At 41.8% G+C, this 20931-nt stretch overlaps 1 protein-coding gene across 2 annotated transcripts; it reads right to left on the minus strand.

The window, feature by feature from the left end:
* Positions 1–1663: 1663 nt before the first annotated feature.
* Positions 1664–20085, minus strand: AGXT (alanine--glyoxylate aminotransferase). Of its 2 annotated transcripts, XM_077349221.1 has the most exons (11): positions 19405–20083; positions 15653–15845; positions 10706–10770; positions 10417–10517; positions 8444–8514; positions 6705–6789; positions 5757–5852; positions 5142–5211; positions 3394–3489; positions 2451–2579; positions 1664–2031 (listed from the first exon to the last, which is right to left on the minus strand). In XM_077349221.1, exons 1-11 carry the CDS (start codon positions 19654–19656, stop codon positions 1924–1926), a joined length of 1266 nt encoding a protein of 421 aa, XP_077205336.1. In that variant the 5' UTR covers positions 19657–20083; the 3' UTR covers positions 1664–1923. The 2 variants fall into 2 exon arrangements, with proteins under 2 accessions (XP_077205336.1, XP_077205337.1); XM_077349222.1 differs by lacking the exon at positions 3394–3489 and having other exon boundaries at positions 19405–20085.
* Positions 20086–20931: the final 846 nt, after the last annotated feature.

Below are 20931 nucleotides of genomic sequence, written 5' to 3' on the forward strand. Positions count from 1 at the left end.
AACCACTGTCAGCTGGGTTTTGATTTTCTTTCAATTCTCAGTGAGTAGGCTCAAGACTGACACGTCATAGGGTGAAAGTTGCTTATGATGTGCCCGTGACAGTTTTCTTATCAAAGAACAATGGTGTATACATTACACAGGAAATAATGGCTGTATTCAGTTTGTGAATATGACCTTAGTGTTCCTTTGTCAGTCTCTCTTGATAAGAATATAGATTAAGGGTTTCCAAAGTGGGAAGTATGTCTCCTGGGCAGTGAGGAATTTTGGGGCAGTAGTGGGGCAATAGTCTGAATTCCTGCTGCAGCTACGTTTTCCTAGTGAGAGATGTTCCAAGGTGGCTTACCATTGCCTGCCTCTAGGTAGTAGCAACCCTGAACTTCCTTGGTGGTTTCCCATCTGAATGATGATCAGGACCTGCTCTGCGTAGCTTCCTGAAGAAAACAACTTCAGAAGGTGGGCTGGATGGGATCATATTTCTGCTGAGTACCCCCCCCCCCCACACACACACACAAACCCTGTCCTTCTCTGACTCCACCCCAGATATCCAGGGTTGGATTTCTTAATTTCTTAATCCAGGGTTAGCAACCCCTCCCCAAAAGTCTCCATCTTTCGGAGGCTGAAAAAGCCTCTTCCTGCTTGTTCTTGGCCATGGGATTTTCCGTTGCTTGCTTCTCTCAATTTCCCCATCTGACTTTATCCCCAATGAGGACCCAAAGTGGCTTTTATGAATGACTTTCACAAAGAACTTTTATGTGGGCGTGTGTATGCATGCATGCTTTCCAGACTACAATATGGCCACTGCACAACAACCATAAAGAAGTGCAGGGACTATATAATGTTTTGAATTTACAGTAGACCTAACACCAGGAAAGAGATGTGTGTTCGTCTGCATGTGTGTGTGCGGGGGGGGGGGGGGAGATAAGGGGACGGCAGCCTGGAAAAGTTTGGGGACCAGTGATATAGATGAAAACACATTTTGCCTTTCATTGCAATTTCTCTAAAATATGTGAACGATGTGTAAGGTACTGGCCACTTGTTGCCCTACCATCATCAGAGTTCAAATACCTGCTGTATGTTCCATACCCTTTTGTAAAACTTGGTTTGGAGACATTGCTTTACTTCACTCCAGTGATCTTATTGGGTTTACAGGAGGTTATCCAAGGAGCAGGAGGTATCAGAAGCTGCAGTAGGGAAACTTGGCTGATTCTTGTATATTTGGGTATGTATATGACCAAAGGTTTTACACAGAAAGTCTATGAGCCCTGTTTCTTTCCCCATCCAGCTGCTGGTGTTGGCAGAATGATTGCTAGGATGTGGGTAGATGTGCTCAGAGCCTGATTTTACAGAAGCTTGTATTAAATTGCTAGAGTGAACAATATCTAGCTGCTACCCAAGAGCAAAAGAGGTAAAAACAAATCTCAACATCACCATCATGGCTACAGGCAAAAACCCTAATGGGAAAGATTTGAAAGTTTTTTACGAGGACACTTACTTGTGAGCTAGCACATGCTAGATATAGCCAGTGATGGGAAGAAAAAAACAGAGGGAGCAACAGAACAGCAGATGGAGACATGTCAACCTTAATTAAACTTCTGATGGTCAGTTTTGTAACAGTAATCTGCATAGCATAACTTGAATTGAAAACCTAGGTTTGTCACATCAATTGAAGCTGTGGTTATATCACATTTAATGAAAGATTAAAACAGGTCTGTGAAGTAATTTTGAATGATGATGTAGAAAGGACCTTAGATATTTTGAGGGACTTGGATCATTAGTTTTGTTGATTGTTTACTGTAGTTTTTCTATTCTACACAAAAAGCTTTAATACTTAGTGCTGTGAACTGTAATGGAATGGAATAAATGCTTGATGATACAGCAGTACATACACTTGTTGAGGAATGAGGATAGAGAAATGCGGGGGTCTCACAGTTTGCTTTTCAGACAGTGTTGAAGGGCATCTTCCAGGGCATGAAGAACTTTGTCAGCATTGAATTTAGTGCAGTTGTAGCCCATCAGTCCTATTCGAAAAACCTGACAATAAGACAGATATGCAGAAGTGGAATTGTAAATGCTCTGTAAATTATTCCCTTGAGAACCCTCTAGGGGTGTGCACATTGGATCCTTTTGGGGGGAGGGTATGCTTTTTCATTGCCTCAGATGTTAGGGTCTGTTGTTAAAGTTTCTGGATAGTCTTTCATTGTTTCTTTTTCAGTCCCCAAAAATCAAGATTGCTTTAGCAATTGCTTCCTGAGCTCCCCCTCCCAAGAGACAGTAAGAGAGAGTTGGTTTTGCCAAACAATTGTTTGGCCACATCTTCAGTCACCTTAAATTTTAAAGGGTCATTTTGTATGGGCCACCTCTGATCCACTAGGCTTTAATATGCAACAAACCAAAAAGCATGAAGGTAGGTCTCATACAATTTGTTATTTTTGTCTCCTTGATTTAATTACCTTGTCTGCTGATGGACCCAGGCCTCCTGAAACCTCAACCCCATGGTTTCTGATGATGTATTCAGTTATTTCCTTCCAGTCATACCCTTTAGGTACAGAAACTGTGGTGATTGTGGGAAGCCTTGCCTCCTGAAACATGGAAATAATGGGTTAGAACCACCTAGATGCACTTTAGATTTGAGTACTCTCTAGGACTTGTGGTAAATTCTGCTATCCATGTGAAAGGTGTTTCTAGCCATCACAGCAAATCATACAGGTATCTACACCTTCCTCTGTTCATCCTTCCTTGGGTAAAATCTCTCACTTGAGAAATAACTTTCAGCTAATTTGTGACCGAAACTGTTGACCCAAACGTCCATTTGATTGGTCAACATAATGCAATGTATAGCCGGTGACAGGTAACAGTTTTTAATATTTAAAAGTGTGTCAAGAGAGTTGTCACTTACTGTCATGAATATGCACTACCTGTGTCCCTCTGTTGAGTCAACTAGAGTTGCAATTTAAAAAAAATCTCATTACTAGAGCTGAAACTGTGTCACGTGTACAAAGTCAGAACAGTTCTTCCTCTTGCAAATTTTGTTCATGCTCTAGCCAGAATAAACAATGAGAAAGGCACATGGCTCAATGTCAAAGCAGCTGTCTTGGATGCAGAAAGTCACTAGTGCAATATCTTGCTTTTCAAGTTAACCAGTTAGTAGGATGAGATAAAAGGCCTCTGGCTGAGACCTTAGAGAACTGTTGGCGATCAGAAGAGACAATATTTCCAATAAGGCAACTTCATGTGTTGCTATGTGCTTCTGCCTGCCTCAGATACTGATCTCTCTGCCCCATTCCTTCCTCTTAAATGAGTGCGCCTAGAGCCTTAAGTCAATTGACAGGAAGACCTTTGTTATGTCATGCACCCTCCCCAGACCTTACATAAGACACTCTAGATCACTCATACCGGTTCCTTCACAAAGAGTTGGAGACCTAGTTTCTGCAGCCCTTCACACAGATACGAACTTGTCTCCTTGTGATTGTGCCAGGAGTTCTCAAGTCCCTGTGTGGGAAATAAAGGTCTGTCTCAACATATTTAAAATTAAACTGACCAGATCTTCAGAAATGTCAAGGTTTGGAATGAAGATTGTGGCTTTATCAGCTGTTTTACCAGTTAGTAGCTGATAGCTTCCTAGGAAATTAGTAAGATACTTTTCAGTTTTTGTTCACATCATAAAAAATGCTTTCAACAATGCACCTTATTTACCAGCCTTGGTCTGCCTAGAAAGTGAATCAGCCAGCAGCCTTCAAGATTCTTTATTCTGCCTCCAATTGAGGAAATAGCATTTCCCCCTCTTATGAAAACAAAGTACCCTTCAGTCTTTGAGATGTATAGCTAGATTCGGGCCTGTATTGTTTTGTTCTTGATTCAATTTGTAAGGGCTAAGGTGCTTGGTGCTTGACATAGCAAGAGTTTGGAACAGTTACACTGCTGTCAAACTCATATTTCCTGTAGCTAAATTATGAAGGGTGAATGTATATTCTTACACTCCTGAAGGACATCTGTAACTATAGCTTACTATTTATGACTGATGCATGTCCACTATACATTAAACTTGCATCTGCTGATTACACTTTGCTGTGGGCAAGCATCAATATGTTTTTGTTGCAAACATTAGAGTTACGCAATCTCAAATTATTTTTTTAAACACTTGAAGTAAGTGATACTTTTAGAACAAATTATGCCTGAACTCTCCTTGGAAGCTAAAATGACCAAACTGAGACTGTTGTTCTTTAGTCACATCTCAGTCTCTGGTTTAGGGTGTGAGATAAAAGAGGAAAATAAATGAAAAGACAAGACTCACTGGTAATGACAATAATACTTTGAGGAAAAAAGAAAAACCCAGGATGAGAGGGATTTCATCAATAGAAATGGGCACAAACTGGCTCACGAGCCAAAATTCAACATGAATTTGGAGCTCTGGAATGAATATTTGGGAAAGGTGCCTTCTCTGAACATTTACTGGACTTTTGGGCCAGTTCAGCTGCTTAGGGCCAGCCATTTAAACCTAACAGCAGAGCAACTCAGGATCTGCCACTGAACAGTTATGTTTAAATGCCCCCCTTTCGAGCAGTGGGGTGAAAAACCAAATAGTTAAATGGCTGCAAACCATTTAAACCAAACAGTTGAGTGGTGTGGGGTCTACCACTCAGCTTTTAGGTTTAAATGATTGGCAGCCATTTAACCCTTCCCTGGTGGGAGAAAGTGGGAAAGGATGTCTCCCTCCCCCCTCTCCTGGCCCCAGTGAGCTGCAGCTGGGAGAAAGGTGGAAGGGAAATCCTTCCCTGGGCAGTCCCCACCCCCTTCTCCCAGTTGCAGCAAGCCATGTCTAAAAGAAAGGGGAACCCAAACTTGTTAGTCCTGTTCAATTTGGGTGGGACCCAGTTAGGTTGGATCAGGATTTGATTTGTGGGTCACCCTGAACTGCTCTTTTTAGGTTTGTGCCCTTTCCTATTGAACAATCATGGACGTCATGGCCATTTGTGAGACCTGAGCAAGGCTGTCAACGAGGAAATTTTGGAGGTCATTAATTCATAGTGTTACCATAGGTTGGAAGCAAGTTCATGGCACTTAAGAAAGACAGTGTTATTTCAACAGTCTCTTTTGTTTTAACCCACTCCACCCCTTTTCTTTGAAAGCCTGTGGTGACTGACCTGTTCTGTGAGAATTGCCAATCCCTCTCGTAGACCAAAGAATAAGTTGATAGGTGGTGTATGATGGTACCTGTAAAAAAATGCATGCAATGTAAGGGAGAGATGCTCAGCATACATAAGCTGGGATTGTCTAAATATTTTATAACACTGAGCAGGACAACCATGTGAGAGCAGTGTGCTAAGTTTGGGTGGTCTGTTTAAAGCTAGGGCCTCATAGTGAAGTGTGGACTGTTCATTGTTCCTTCTGGATTAGAAATGGAGGAGTCTGAAAGTACAAATGATGCTAAGTTGCATGGTTCTGAAAGTCTCCACCCGCCCACCACAACACTGAATGCAAAGCAACTTTGGATATTCTGCTTGAAACAAGAGTAGTAGACAGGAAGGGCTGCTTAACACATTCTCCTGCTGCCATTTGTTTAAAGTCTGATTCCCTCCACCTGATATGCATTTTCATACATAGAGAGGATTTGTGGCTGTGGCTTTAAGGCTGAAGTGGTGAATGGCAGTATTGCCCTAAGGTTGGTAACAGCATTGCAGCCCTTCCATTTCCAGGGAACCAGGCATCTGCTTTGCAGTTTGGAAAGGAAGTGGATGCTCCAGGATAACCTCTCTTGCCTTGCTAGGTTGTCATCGCAGCCCCAGTATTTAGACAATTCTTCTATATCCATGTAGAAGGAAATGGGTTTTGTCTTCCTGCTATGAATCTTCTTCCTGGCAATGTGAAAAAAAATATTAGACATTTCAGGAAATGCCTTTGTGGCCTTTCTGACAGTACTCCAAGTATAAATTGTAGACATCACACTTTATTTTCACTGTGATGGTATCAGCTTAGTCTACATTATTCTGCATGACAAGGGTCCATTCTCCTCAAAATTGAATTGAGAAGGAAACTGAATTTACAAATTGGCTGTGAATGACCCTCGTTAGATACTGGAATTAGCACACACAGCCGTGACAGGCTCCTTGAGAAAGCTGCTAACCATGGAACCTGTGGGGTCTTGTTGGGGGGTATCTTGCCTTTATCTTAAAATGAACATTTTAATACAAAATGATGGCACATTCCAAAAACTTCTAGCACACTTTGCTTTTCTACTTCAGAACACAGTGTGGTGGAAGCAGAACCATAGACTGAACTGAAAAATCACAGCCATGCTTAACAACTAGTACTCATAACTGACAAAGTTGGGAACTGACAGGTCTAAGTGAACTGGCTATTTGCTTTGGAGAAGAATCAACTGGGCACCAGTAGTGCCACACTGGAGGTCACTGGTCTAAGCAATCCGTTAACAATGTTCTGGCAATTCCTTGGGATATTAAAAGCCATCACTGAATTATTTTTGTTAGAAACAAGCAGCAGACTCTAGATCTCTCCTATGACATGCCCAACTTTGAAATCAGCAAGCAGAGTTGAATTTAGAATTTTTGTAGATGGAGGTACTTAACTAGTACAATAGGAGAAAAATAGACTGCCTACTCAATTCCTTTTACCATTGCTATTTATTCCTCTAAGGAAATTTGAATCCATTCTGCTGAGAATGAGACATCTCATAAATCTAGTCTTACCTGGCTCTTAAGCTGAAAGAGATGGGAGAAGCACCAGGTGGCGCGCTTAAGACTTTCTGGGAACCAGAGTAGAGTATGTCAATTCCTGTGTGTTCAATAAATGAGAAAACTAGTTAGAGTTCCTGAGATTGGAAGAAGTTTACCACTTGACACTAGCCCAAAACTAGCCTGGTTATCTGTCCAGTTCTATTGTATGGTCATTGAATACTGTGCTACTACTTTAGTTGTTTTGTAAGGTAGTAAAACCAGAGACCAGTTTCAGAATTAATTTGGGGAAATTATTTCTGTATTGTCTCCACAATGAGCAGGGCTGATTTAAGACATGCGGAGGCACTAATTTATGTGAAGTTTAAGACATCTCATTAACATCAGTGGTTTGTTAAAGTTAAAAGTTTCTGAAAAAATCTAAAACTTTAAAATTAAAGTTTGGTTGGCATGTCCAAGATTGATATTCAAACTGATTTAACTTTCATTTTTACTTTCAATGAAAACCTAGGAATTGTTCTGAGACAGGGACTAGGAATTTTGAATAGTGCCTCACAAAGTTGAGTCCCAGAATTCTTTTGGGAGGGGATCTGTGTCAGCAAAAATATGTAAGGCAGTGGTCCCCAACCTTTCCGAGGGTGGGGACCGGCAGGGCATCGGGCCGCGCCCGCACGGACCGGCCGTGCCCGCGGGCCATGCCCGCGCATTGTGCCGCGCCCGCGCCCACGCATCGGGCCACGCCCGCACATCAGGCCGTGCCCGCGCATCGGGCCGCGCCCGCACGGGCCACACATGCGCAATGCGCGGCCCGGCCCTGATTCCCTTTCCCCGCCCTCCCGCAGTAAGATGCTTCCCGGGCCGCAAGCTTGCGGCCTGGGAAGTTTTTTACTGCGGGGGAGGCGGGGAGAGGGAGCCGTGGCCCGGCGCCATGGCCTTTGCAGCCCGGCACCGGGCCGCAGCCCGCAGGTTGGGGACCACTGATGTAAGGTACATGTAGGTGGTGTGTAATCACATGGACTAGACCAGTGGTCCCCAACCTTTTTATCACCGGGGACCACTCAACGCTTGACAATTTTACTGAGGCCCGGTGGGGGTGGGTAGTTTACTCCTCTACTCTCAACCACTGCCCTAACGCTCTCTGACTCTGGTCGCGATGGTAATGTTTAAACATCCCTTCAAAATAAGATACAGACACGCCACAACAATGAACATAAGGAACATTTTATTTTCATGGAAATTTTAACTCATGACAATGACAAATCAATGGGAACCCTGAGCATGTTTCTCTGCAACGAGATAGTCCCATCTGGGAGTGATAGGAGACAATGACACCCGAAGTGTGTTGTAAAGGACTGGGGGGGTGAAGTAAAGGGCCGGGGGGAGAAGGCGTCCTTTGCGGCCCACCTCCAATTAGTCAACGGACCACTGGTGGTCCGCAGCCCACAGGTTGGGGATTGCTAGCCTAGACTTTTCTGTTTTCTTAATTGTCCCTATAAGAACCATTCATTTTAAACCAGCCTTATATGATAATATCATAGGCACCAAGTATCTCTTCTAGTTACTGGTGTTACTTTAATGGTTGTTGAACCCAGTCCCAGGCAGAGCTTCAGTCTCCCAATGTGATCCTTTGCTAAGGATGCTTAGACAAGCAAGTATTCTTTGGAATATCAGAAATCAATATGCTCTTATTTTGTATGGGTTTGTACAATAAGACACATTCTTGTTACCATGGCGGATTTCTATGTATTGCCTACCTTGTTGGTCCATGAAAACTGGAGTACCCCCTAGTGATGCTACAGCATCTACCAGCAGCAAGCAGTTATACCTAAAACGAGAGAAGAAAGATCATGTGATACTCTGTGATTCTTTCCTGTATAGTTTTAAAAATAGGAAACCGAGCATGCAGCGGGTGAATAGGAAGCAGCACCTTAAACTGAGCTTGGAGGGCAACCAATGAAGATGTTGCAAAATTGCTGTTCTGTGAAAAGTGACTATTGATCACTTTTGGATTGTGTTCAGTGGCAGTTCCATGTGCAGTTCATTAGTCTGGAAGGTACAATTGGGGGGGTGGGAGGGGGGTAAACAGGTAAGGAAAGTGAAGATAAAGCAGAATAGCCAACAAAAGGCCAAATGGCCAAGGAAGAAAAAAGTAAAAAGGTATCTAGAGAGAAATGCAGTGTGGAGGTGTTTCTGCGCCAGTGTCAAAGAGTCTCTGACCCAAAATGGGAAAGGCAGAATGCTTAGTTTTACAGTGAATCTAACAAAGTTGGTGGAAGAGAAAGTGCCAGTGAGATAACAGTCATCGCTTGGTACAGACTCCATAAGACTGACAGGGAGAGGCCTACTGAAGGACATGTTGCTATATATGTCATAGAAGGCTTAATGTCTAATGAACTAGAGAGCCAGCTTGGTGTAGTGGTTAAGAGTGGTGGCTTCTAATCTGGTGAGCCAGGTTTGTTTTCCCACTCCACATGCAGTCAGTTGTGTGACCTTGGGCTAGTCACAGTCCTGTTAGAGCTGTTTTCATAGAACAGCTCTACCTATTTTACAGGGTATCTGTTGTGGGGAGAGGAAGGGAAAGGTGATTGTAATTCGCCTTGAGGCTCCTTTGGGGTGGTGAAAAGGGGTATACAAAACAACTCTTCTCGCAAACTTAAAAAGGGCCAGTTCCTCCACAGAATTGCAGTGGGTGACAATACTGGACCTCAAAAATAACCAAGTACTGGGGACATGCTATTGGCCCTCTGAGCTAAACGCTCATTGGATGAGTATTAAAGGAGGATAACACAGTTCCTGAGAAGCTAAATGACTTTGTCTCATCTTTCTTCACTGCTGAAGGTATAAGGCAAATAGCTGTTCCTGAATGGATATTTTCAGGAGGGGAGGTTGTGGAGCTTAGGGAAACAATGGCAATAAGGGAGAAAGTTCTAGAACTTATAGACAAATTTCAAACTAACAGATCACCAGAAGCAGAGGGTATCTATTCTAGGGTTCTTGAAGAGAAAAAAAACTCCATTGTGAAATTGCTGGTCTTCTGAAGATAAAGAAAATAAGTGGGCTGCACCTAGTAATGTGTCACAAAACGGAAGGAAAAAATATGCTAGGTGATGAGAAATAATTTGCTGTGGATAGTTACAGCACCAAGTGCATGCTTTGATTCCCCCTGACGAAGGTTATATGGCAAAACACAGACTTTGTATAATGCTGGCCATAATTGGAACAAGAACAGGGAATAAAACTGCCTTCATTATGCATGGCATGGAGAGAGTGGACAGGAAGAAACTTTTCTCCTTCCATAATCAAGAACCTAGTGTCACTCACTGGCCTCCAACGTAGAAGTATTCAAGAGAAGAGTGGACAAATTCATGGAGGACTGGGCTGTCAGTGGCTACTGATCATGACTGATACCCTCCAGTATCAGAAGTGGTATCTACCACAGGGATATCTATGCCCTCTAGTGCCAGAATTTTCTCTGAGTTGTAAAACCAGTTCTGTCTGGTGTAATGGAACTGTTCCCAGGCTTTGCCAGAATTTGGAGCTCCCTCTTGCGAGTCCACCTTCATAACTGTTGAGTTCTGTCTTCCCATCATTTGTTACAGCTTCTTGTGAAGGAGCAGGCTACAGCATACACAGTAAGCTAGTCAGTGTTTATAGAAAGAGTTCACTGCCTGATTCCTGAGATACAAGTTGCAGCTGAAATCTGACCTCCATCTGAAGTCCTACTGACCTGTGACAAAGTTCTCCAAGTCCATTTAAAGGCTGAACCACTCCAGTAGATGATTCACCATGAGTGATGAAAAACAAAATTGGAGTGTGCTGCACCAAACTCTGTAAGAGATAACGGAGGAGAGAAATGTACTTAAAAAAAAAAGGAGTCAAGAGGTATATATTCCTAACCTTTATCTACAGGAGCAGCTTCTGTCAGGGGTGGGGGATGAAATCCTTCTATGTCTCACTTCAGATTAATAGTAAGAAAAAATCTGCTTTAATTTCAATGTGATTTGCCAAAAACTCACCCTCTCTATTTCTTGTAGAGTAAAATACTCTCCAGGGGCTTTTACAAGCTGGTAAACATCTGCACCTACAAGGTGACAAATGACAAATAGTGTTATTTGAATATTACACTGTGAATGAGAAGAGAAAAACTGCTCATAATTGATGGGGAGAATTATTAAATAAAAAAGTCACCAAGAGCTCATTGGATCCCTATCAGGACAGCCATTGCTGGCCACCGCCATGGATGATTCCATTACAGTACCATCCTGCACCTTGGACTTAGGAGGGCACTGTTAATTTGTCTAGTGCCTTGTATTCAAGAAAACAATAGGAACCATAAATGACCCCTTTGAACGGTCTGAAGCAGGTTGAAATAGACAATGCTCATCCAGCATTCAGATACGCATGCAACATTGTGGCTAATAAGGACTTGAAACCATATGTTCCTTGGGAAAACTTACAATTTAAGTGCAGGTTGACTTGCATGCAAAATATATATATCAAAATTAAGCAAGGTAGGCAACTTGTGCTTGTTTCTTCATTTAAATGGGTTTTAACTATGGGATTTTATTGTAAATTATTTTCACTTTGTAAACTGCCATGAGCCCAAAGGAACGGCGGCATATAAGCTAAATAAATAAATATTTTTATCCCACATCCCCACAGCACTTTGCTCGAGGTGGCTTAAAAATGCAGGAATTAAAGCAAATATACAGAAACCATTTAAACATTAACAAACTAAAATTAGTTGCACACCTTTAAGGACTATAGGAATTCATTGATCTTCAGCCCATGAAACATGGTGGGAATCAACCCATAATATAAAAGAGAGAGTCCAATTTCCTGTCCTGGAGGAAGAGTACATGAACACAGATCTCATTCGGATTTTGCAGCAGACCACAACTAGTTCCATTAAGGCCGCAGTATTTTTTTTCTGTTTGAAATGAGTCATGCATTAACTTCAGTACATAGCAGTCTGTCAAAGTCCAGCCAGGTCCCATGGGAACCTGCACAGTTTGCTAAAATGGAATGGGAATGTCACTGCTAATCATTAAATGTATTCTTAAGAATACTGGGTGGGAGGCAAGAACAGGAGTGCTCATGGCTATTTTAGAGGAGAGGTTGGGTTAGCCAATTGCAGCTGAAACAGCGGTAAGTCAGCTGCGTAGAAGTATCTTCAGTTATATATACCCTTCATAAAGATGAAGGAAAATGTAAACATTAAATGCAAGAAACAGCAGTAGCTGAGTTCAAATGTAAATAAAATAAGAACAGGATAAATAAAATAGGTCAAGGGGGGAATCTGTGATAGTAATATTCTGTTCTCTCTGTACTCATATATATAATATCTGTAGGCCTGCCATCGGAAGGTAACCTCATAAATCTTGGGAAGTGATCTGCAGCCCATGGAAACGTTGTTAGGTGCGAAGTCGTGTCTGACCCATCACAACCCCATGGACAATGATCCTCCAGGCCTTCCTGTACCATTCCCCGGAGTCCATTTAAGTTTGCACCTACTGCTTCAGTGACTCCATCCAGCCACCTCATTCTCTGCCGTCCCCTTCTTCTTTTGCCCTCAATCGCTCCCAGCGTTAGGCTCTTCTCCAGGGAGTCCTTCCTTCTCATGAGGTGGCCAAAGTATTTGAGTTTAATCTTCAGGATCTGGCCTTCGAAGGAGCAGTCAGGGCTGATCTCCTCTAGGACTGACCAGTTTGTTCGCCTTGCGGTCCAAGGGATTCGCAAGAGTCTTCCCCAGCACCAGAGTTTAAAAGCCTCAATTCTTTGACGCTCACCCTTCCTTATGGTCCAACTTTCACAGCCATACATTGAAACTGGGAAGACCATAGCCTTGACTAAACGTACTTTTGTTTGCAGGGTGATGTCTCTGCTTTTTAGGATGCTGTCTAGATTTGCCATAGCTTTCCTCCCCAGGAGCAAGCGTCTTTTAATTTCTTTGCTGCAGTCCCCATCTGCAGTGATCTTGGAGCCCAGGAAAATAAAATCTGTCACTATCTCCATTTCTTCCCCATCTATTTGCCAGGAATTGAGAGGGCCGGATGCCATGATCTTTGTTTTCTTGATGTTGAGTTTCAAGCCAACTTTTGCAGTCTCCTCCTTCACCCGCATCAACAGGCTCTTTAGTTCCTCTTTGCTTTCTGACATTAGAGTGGTATCATCTGCATATCTGAGGTTGTTGATATTTCTTCCTGCAATCTTTTATTTCACTCAGAGTCTTTTCTTTTCTTTTTCTTATTGTAGTGTTAAGTCGCAAGAGTATGCCTCTCATGTATGCTTTACTGGCATCCCACACCGTGGCCAATGAAGAGTCTGGGGTGACATTTAATTTGAAGAACTCTTGTAGACTTGCTTCGCAGGTCTGCTGGACCTTTGGGTCCTCCAGAAGATAATTATTCATTTTCCACCTTATTCCGACTCTTTTCACACAAAGCTCTATTTGTAATGGGTTGTGGTCTGCGAAAGTGTTTGGTAGTATCTCTGAAGTTCTCAGTTTGTGTAACATTTGTTTTGACGCCCAGCATTGATCCAGTCTTGAGTAAGCATCATGTCTGTTTGAATAGAAAGTATATTGGCGCGATTTTGGATGGTGTTCTCTCCATACGTCCACTAGAGCCAGGTGCTTAAAATTAGATCTTGCAGAAGGTGGAAATGTTGAACCTGATTTCCTTGAAGATTTATCCCAGTATGAATCTTGGACTGCATTAAAGTCTCCGATTATCATTGCCTCATTTTCCAATGAGTCCGAGTTGGATAGGAAAAAATCCCTATAAAACGTCTCTTTGGCGTTGTTTGGCGCGTAAAGGTTCACCAAGACAAAGTTTTGCCCGTCGGGAAGCTTAATCCTAAGGATAGAAAAGCGTCCATCTGGGTCCTCGAATATAGTCTTCGCATTTATATTGGGGTTTACAATATATGTCACCACCCCTCTTTTCTTTTCCTTTGCTGATGCAATCCATTCTTTTCCTAGGCTTTTGTTTTTTAATAAGTTTTGATGTCTTTTTGCAATATGGGTTTCTTGTAGACATATTATATCACATTTTAGTTTTCGTAGTTGATTGAAAACTTTCGATCTTTTGTTCGGTGAATTTAATCCATTAATATTAACAGAAACTATCTTCAAAAGCTCCATTTTTACTTTCTGGTCCCAGCACCTTTTCTTGCTACTCCCTTGTGTTCTTGCTGGCTTGTCTGTTTTCTCTGTTCTTCTGCCAGGGCGGAGCCTTCGGCTAGGGTATCCGCTAATTCTTGTGCTTGTTGTAGTGTTTTTATGATCCTTCTTCCTGTTGGTAAGATAACTTCCAATGCGAATGGAATTTTCCAGAAGTATCTAATGTTTTGTCCAATCAGAATTTGCCGTAGGAAGTGAAATTGTGCCCTTTTTTGTAATATCTCTGGTGGCAAGTCTTGAAAGATCTTAACTTCTTGCAATCCTGCAATCTTGATCCCAATTTGTGACTCCTCTAGTCCCGCCTTTCTCATGATGTGCTCCGCATACAAGTTAAATAGGCAAGGGGACAGTATACAGCCTTGCCGAACTCCTTTCTCAATTTTGACACAATCAGTGATTCCATGTTTGGTTCTCACTGTTGCTTCTTGACCTCCATATAGGTTTCTCAAGAGACAAATAAGATGCTCTGGTATCCCCATCTCTTTAAGAACTTGCCACAATTTGTTGTGCTCCACACAATTAAAGGCTTTAGCATAGTCAATGAAGCAGAAGTAGATGTTCTTCTGGAACTCCCTATCTTTCTCCATGATCCAGCGTATGTTGGCAATTTGATCTCTAGTTCCTCTGCCTCTTCGAAATCCGGCCTGTACTTCTGGAAGTTCTCAGTCCACATATTGCTGGAGCCTAGCTTGTAGGATTTTGAGCATAACTTTGCTAGCATGAGACATAACTTTGCTAGCATGAGACATAACATGGAAACTTACATGGCAATAAATCTGCTAGTCTTTATGGTGGCTTTAATAGCATGCAGCACAAATTAGGAAAAGTTACACTGGACATTTGTTGTTTTTAATATAATAGACTAATCTAATTACCTCTCTCTATGTTGTTCATGCCACATATACATTTGGGTTCTGCAGATCTACTGCTCCTTAGGTTTCATGGTCTGTTGGCCCTATTGATCAATCTTTTCTCTGTTCCCATATATATATGTATAATTTCACATGCAAATCCATTAATCTGAGCAAGTAGGCTTTTGCTAATGATACAGTAAACTTGTGAGCTCATAAGGTGTCATGAGGCTCCTTGCTGTTTCTAGATATTGCATTTGGAGGTGATCCTCCCTTACAAGGTTTGAATTCTAACCTTGCCCACCCCCTCAATGATCTTTATGTTAAAATCGTCTACAAGTGTTTAAATGGACACTTAGGCCACGGTGGTGAGGAGTTGACCTTTCTCAGTTTTTTCCTTTGGGGTCTGCAGAAACTGGAAAGTGGAATATCTTTCTAAAAGTCCCATGAGTGTTCACTTCTGCAATCCTGAGATTCAAGGGTAACTGGAAAAGCACTCCCATGAATTGCAACATAGAAAGTAGCAAACAGAAAAAGGCTTTCAAAACTAGCTGGTTATACATCAAAATACTTTTAAAATGTTTTTAGACACAAATGGCTAGATTTGGTTTCTTTCTATGTTGTTCTTATTTTTGTTTCTATGTGAGTACAATATCCCTGAGAAACGGTCACCTGATGCTTGCAATCTTTATGGACTTGGAATATTTATTCTACTCTAGGATTTTGCTCCATGTTTTGTGATACCAGACAGAAGAGAATCAACTCCTCTCTAATTGCTATGATTTCTACTCAAGTAAGAGTTTAATCATGCACTAATTTCTGACCTACCATGGCATAGCATGGTTATGACAAAATATGTGTGTTTCACAACTTCCACTCAGAGCAATCTTGGTGCCAACTGTGGGTTAGAGGGAAGCATCCATACGCACCAAGCCTCTTGGCTATTTCAGTTGCTCGTTGGCCCCAAAATCCATTCTCGGCGATCAGCACTTTGTCTCCGGGCTCCACCATGTTCAGGAAGGCAACTTCCATGGCGCAGTGACCACTACCACTGACAGCCAGTGTGAGGGGGTTCTGTGTCTGGAATGCATATTGGATGCCCAGCTTGATTTCATCCCTTATCTGAGGGCAAGAAGCAAAGACACCCAGAGATTAAAAAGCCTTCTCAACGCTAGCAGCTGGACTGTATTTTCATTCATGATTCCTGAAAGTTATATACATTGGAGAAAAAGATAATGGTGTTGCATAACTGCAAATGGTTATGTATTCATTATCATAGACACTAGCCTGAAGAGGCTGACTGAGGGTCAAAGACAGTTTTGAAAGTGCTGCAACTATGTAGTGCCAGCTATATCTGAGGTCCTGCTCTTGAATTTTAAATTTCCTTACAACACAAGACATAGTGGTAGTCTATTTGTACGTAGCTCCCAGCTGGCCAGATGAAAGTCTCTCCTCAAAGCCTGCTTTCTGTGCCTCCACCTGCATGCCATGCCTAAAGTGGGCACCTCACCTGTGGAATGCCCTTCCTCTTGAGGTTGCCTGGCGTCTGCTTTTCTTTCCTTCAGACACCATCCAAAACATTCCTTTCCCTAATTTTTTAAAACCAAGGAGTTCCATCTCTTTCAGCTCTTTTATGTTTACTTCCTAGCTCAAGGATTGTTTTTCTGTTCTGACTTTCTTTTGTTGCCATTTTATATTGACTTATTTTATTTTTACTTAAACTTATATCAACTTATATACTACTACTCTCGGCCCAGCTGGCTCATGGTGGTTCACATTGAAAGATAAAAACTTATAAAACCCATTAGAATCATAGAATCATAGAGTTGGAAGGGGCCATACAGGCCATCTAGTCCAACCCCCTGCTCAACGTAGGATCAGTCCAAAGCATTCTAAAGCATCCAAGAAAAGTTACTATCAATACAAATTATCAAGCAAACAATGGCAGCATAATCAATAACCTGAATTGTTTTATTGATATGTTTTAATGGTATGTTTTGTTTTTATTATCTGTTTAGTTTTATTGTATTGTGAAGCCACATTGAGCACATTTGGATAGGCAGCATACAAAATCTCTAAATGCATTTTCTATTTTACATTCTTTCTAATGCCATTACTTATATTTTTGAACCACTCTTCCTCAAAAGAATTCAGGGAAGTGTATGTGGTTCTCCTTCCTTAATGGGATAACATAGAAACATGTACCATGCTCTTGTCTGAGGGAAAAAGTTCAGTTACCAAGACTCCAGCTTCACATTAAAGTCCTCATTGTTGGTGAAGAACATGAGGACTTTGTGTAACCCATGCAAAGGGAGTTTTGTGCCTCCCAAATGTGCACTGTCCCTTTTTTGTTTATAGTGACAGTATGCAGAGAGGTGGCTTCAGCCTCCCGCTCCCAGTGTTTTCATGTCCCCAAAAAACATTCAATGGAGGGTCTATTGGCTCTATTGTAAGCATCAGATTTCTTGCATGGCTACATAAAAGTTTCATAGTGGAGCCATTAGTGGCTTCATGGGGGAGCTTGCAGAATTGTAAACAGCATGGGAGTGGGGATCTGAAGCTGCTTGTCTTTCTGTGCTATGGTCATAAGCAGAAAAGAGGCCAAGTGTGTCTAGGGGCTATTATGTATGTGCAAGTTTTCACCGACATCAGCATGCTGACCCTTTTAAATTGTCATTGTTTAAAAGGGTTGTGTTTATGCCTGTGCTCTGATACTGTGTTGCTTTTTTCTGCATACAATTATGCATTTGAAAGATTTATGATGGCAAATCCTTAAGTGGGGGGGCTTCCTCTGTTGTGCTAGATGCTGATTTAGCAGGCCATGGTCACCTGACCACCACTTTGGCACATGCTGCTGACAGTGCTTCATGGAAATTGTAGTTCATGGACATGGAAAACCTCAACAAGAAATTTCTGTGGGGGCACTGCGACCTTTCCCCCTCAGAGCTATGCTGGTCTTCATACAGAGTGGATTGAAATGCCTCTGAGGGAATGAATAAATTAATTTCTGCTGTTGTAGTCACATCAGAGGTGGGAGGGTCTGCACTGAGCAAGTTTCCATTGGTAGATAAGGGACTGGGGCTTTTCCTTCACCCATTGGTGTACAATAGCATGGGGAGGAGACAAAAAACATGCTAACGTTTATGCAAGCAAAAACAGGCATCTTTGACACCATCATAAAATAAAAGTCGTTGTAAAGCTAGTTTCAAATACTGTGCAGAAACCCGCAGAAAAGGCCCACTTGCTGCTATGAGGGAGGAGGACAATACATAACCAAAAATACTATAGTGGGTTCTGTGAGATGAAAACGGCTCCACGTGCAGAATTATAAAACACATTTTTTCAAGACTTTTTGTGATGTTTCCTGCCATGCATAACAGTCCCAGGAGGAAGAAAACGGCAATTGTACATGCAATATAAAGACTTTGTGGGATTCCCCAGCAAACATGAAGGCATCATAATATTTAGGTGGAATATCACACAAGTCAGTATGGAGTAAAAGTACCACACTCAAACCCCCACTCTGTCCTCAAGTTTGGTCGGTCACTCAGTCTCTCCTATTTCATATGGGTTTTGTGACAATAAAATTAAGGGAGCATGGTGTATATTGTGCTGAGCTCCCTGGAGAAAAGGTGGATTAACAATGTACTAAATAAATGAACAAAGCCCAAGGAATGTGATAACCATGTTGCTTGATACAATTAGAATTTAACTGATGTGCCCTTTTTTGTTTATTTTTGATTTGATATATTGCTGTGGTCAATATTTTTGTTTTTTTCCAATTTGGCTGCTGTTGTTGATTATTCCTGACCTATTACTTTGTGCCATTTATATGAAATAGATGCAAAATAATGTTGAAAATGTTTTAATTTTAACAGGAAAAATGATTTGATAAATAAGAAACTGATACAATAATACTCACAGGTTCATTTCTCACAAGACAGAAACAAAAGTGATATGGGGATGTTCATGCTGAACACAATTTTTGACAATGTTCAAAAATTTGATCTCCCTAAAAGCAAGCATTTTAAAATATGGGAGAGATCCAAATTCTGTGAGCCTGTACGTATGTTTGTGCTCCCAGCATACAAATTTAAGATGGCGTTCCTACATTCATCTAGATTTGGGGCAAATTAGGTATAAAGGAGAACAGTTCTCACATGCTATTTATATATATGCTGGGATCAGTCTAACCAGCAAATAATGATTATTTTACTGGACTGAAACTGAGCTGAGAATACAATCTTGACTGATGCACAATGAAACAAAAATCACCAGAAATATACAGTAATCAGTTGTAAGATTTTTAAAGAGTTACATATCCGTACAGGATCACGTTCAAATGAACTCATGTTGGTTCCCTTAAATCCATGGTGAAACATCAAGAAAATAGACCTGTGCATAGGGAATATCCAGATACAGATTCCACAATGAACTTTCTGTTATCGATCAATAAATATGAATAGAGAATTGTTGCCATTGAATCTACATTGCATTTCTTAGTCAACTGGATGAATAGAAAATTCATAAAGAAAAAGAACTACAGGCTAAAGTGTAACTAAGCTCTCTTTCTGAGTGATGCCTGAAGGCATGAGAGGGAACAGCTGGAAGAGCAGTACAGAAAAGCTGACACAGGAATATTTCATCAGGAGACTCTGAGAAGTTAAGATTGTAACCTTACCTGGATCATCTCTTTGCTGACATGTCCTATGAGCTGTCGACCACATGCAGACAAGATCCGTGGGGAGCAACTGGTGGGCCCAGGGCCTAACAATAGCCTGTCTGGGACAGACATTGGCTTTAAAAGAGCTGCAGGGGGTGGTATCAGATGTCTTAGAGAAGACATAGTGCGACAAAACTGAGGCAAAAGTAGAGGCAGTCGGACAACACGAGCCAAACTTGCTGCCTGCTGTATTAGGAATGAACTGCTCATCCCTGACCTTAAACAGATAACTCGTAGGGGAAAAAAAACAAACAGATAGTTGATACGATCAAAGGTGAGTCACTTTCCTCTAGTTTCCCTCCTCTTCTAAAAAACAATCTTTCAGTGGATCTTCTAGTGGCTGTTGAACTGGTTCTTGCTCTATCACACACATTCAGGGGCCAGTCAATCACACAACTTCCAGTCTGCTAGGTAGTTTTCACCTGAGAATCCTGCAGCTGTTAGGCGCTGAGATGATCAACATTACACAGTCTTTCTACTAAGGACATTCTTCTTTGTTCCTTGGACAAGACAGACAGAAATCTCATGTTTGTCTAGGCTCTTCAAAAGTCACTTCCTTCACAGACTGGGGAGAAAGAGTAGCATAAAACCATTATGCAGGAGTCCAGTTACATCCTAAACCAGTGAACCCGATTTAGATTCAATAAAATCAACACAAGTTTTATTCTTCATGGCCATCTGTTAAAAAAATTCTTGTTAATAGCTAGCCTGGCAAATCCTATATTAATAGAATGTGCTAATGTATAACCATGCTGGTCTCTTTTTCTCTGCCTGATTATTCCAGAGCCTGAAAAAATTCACTCTTGTCCCCAAAAAAATATTTGAATTTTTTAATACTTCCATTTCCCCTCTTCATTCACATATGTGTGTATGTAAGAAAGAGAGAGAGAGCTTGGTGTAGTGGTTAGGAGTGCTGACTTCTAATCTGGCAAGCTGGGTTCAATTCTACGTTCCCCCACATGCAGCCAGCTGGTGACCTTGGGCTTGCCACAGCACTGGTGAAGCTGTTCTGACCGAGCAGTAATATCAGGGCTCTCTCAGCCTCACCTACCTCACAGGGTGTCTGTTGTGGGGAGATGAAGGGAAGGCGAATATAAGCTGCTTTGAGACTCCTTCAGGTAGAGAAAGGTGGCATATAAGAACCAACTTTGTCTTTATATAGGCTTTGTTGCAAGGTTTTGAGCACCATGTGATTGACATGAGAAATCAATGCTATGATCCAATGTGTCCCACCTGCTCCAGGCATGTTGTTTTTTTTCCCTTTCAAGCCACCATGTGGACATATTTCTGCACCTTCCCCAGTGATCCCTGTGTGGCAGAGTGCCCATTTCCAGAAGGGCAGGAATACCCAATACCTGTCCTCCGCCATTCTCCAGAGCTGTTTCTAAAAGGTGTACCCCAATGTGTTGGCACCGGAGGAAGGAGTGGAGGCCAGGGGGCAGCCCACTCCCCCTCAGCAGGGAGTAGCAGAGGCATATAAGAACC

Source organism: Paroedura picta, chromosome 8, assembly GCF_049243985.1.
Source record: "Paroedura picta isolate Pp20150507F chromosome 8, Ppicta_v3.0, whole genome shotgun sequence".
Lineage (NCBI taxonomy): Eukaryota > Metazoa > Chordata > Lepidosauria > Squamata > Gekkonidae > Paroedura > Paroedura picta.

Excerpts from the sequence above, each read along its gene's own strand:
- AGXT (XM_077349221.1), bottom strand. The coding sequence starts at position 19,656 with ATGAGCAGTTCATTCCTAATACAGCAGGCAGCAAGTTTGGCTCGTGTT. Across the intron at positions 5,212-5,756 it reads TGCGATGACAACCTAGCAAG|GTACCATCATACACCACCTA; the intron begins GCAAGAGAGGTT and ends ATTTTTTTACAG. Across the intron at positions 2,580-3,393 it reads AACTCTTTGTGAAGGAACCG|GAGGCAAGGCTTCCCACAAT; the intron begins GTATGAGTGATC and ends TCCATGTTTCAG.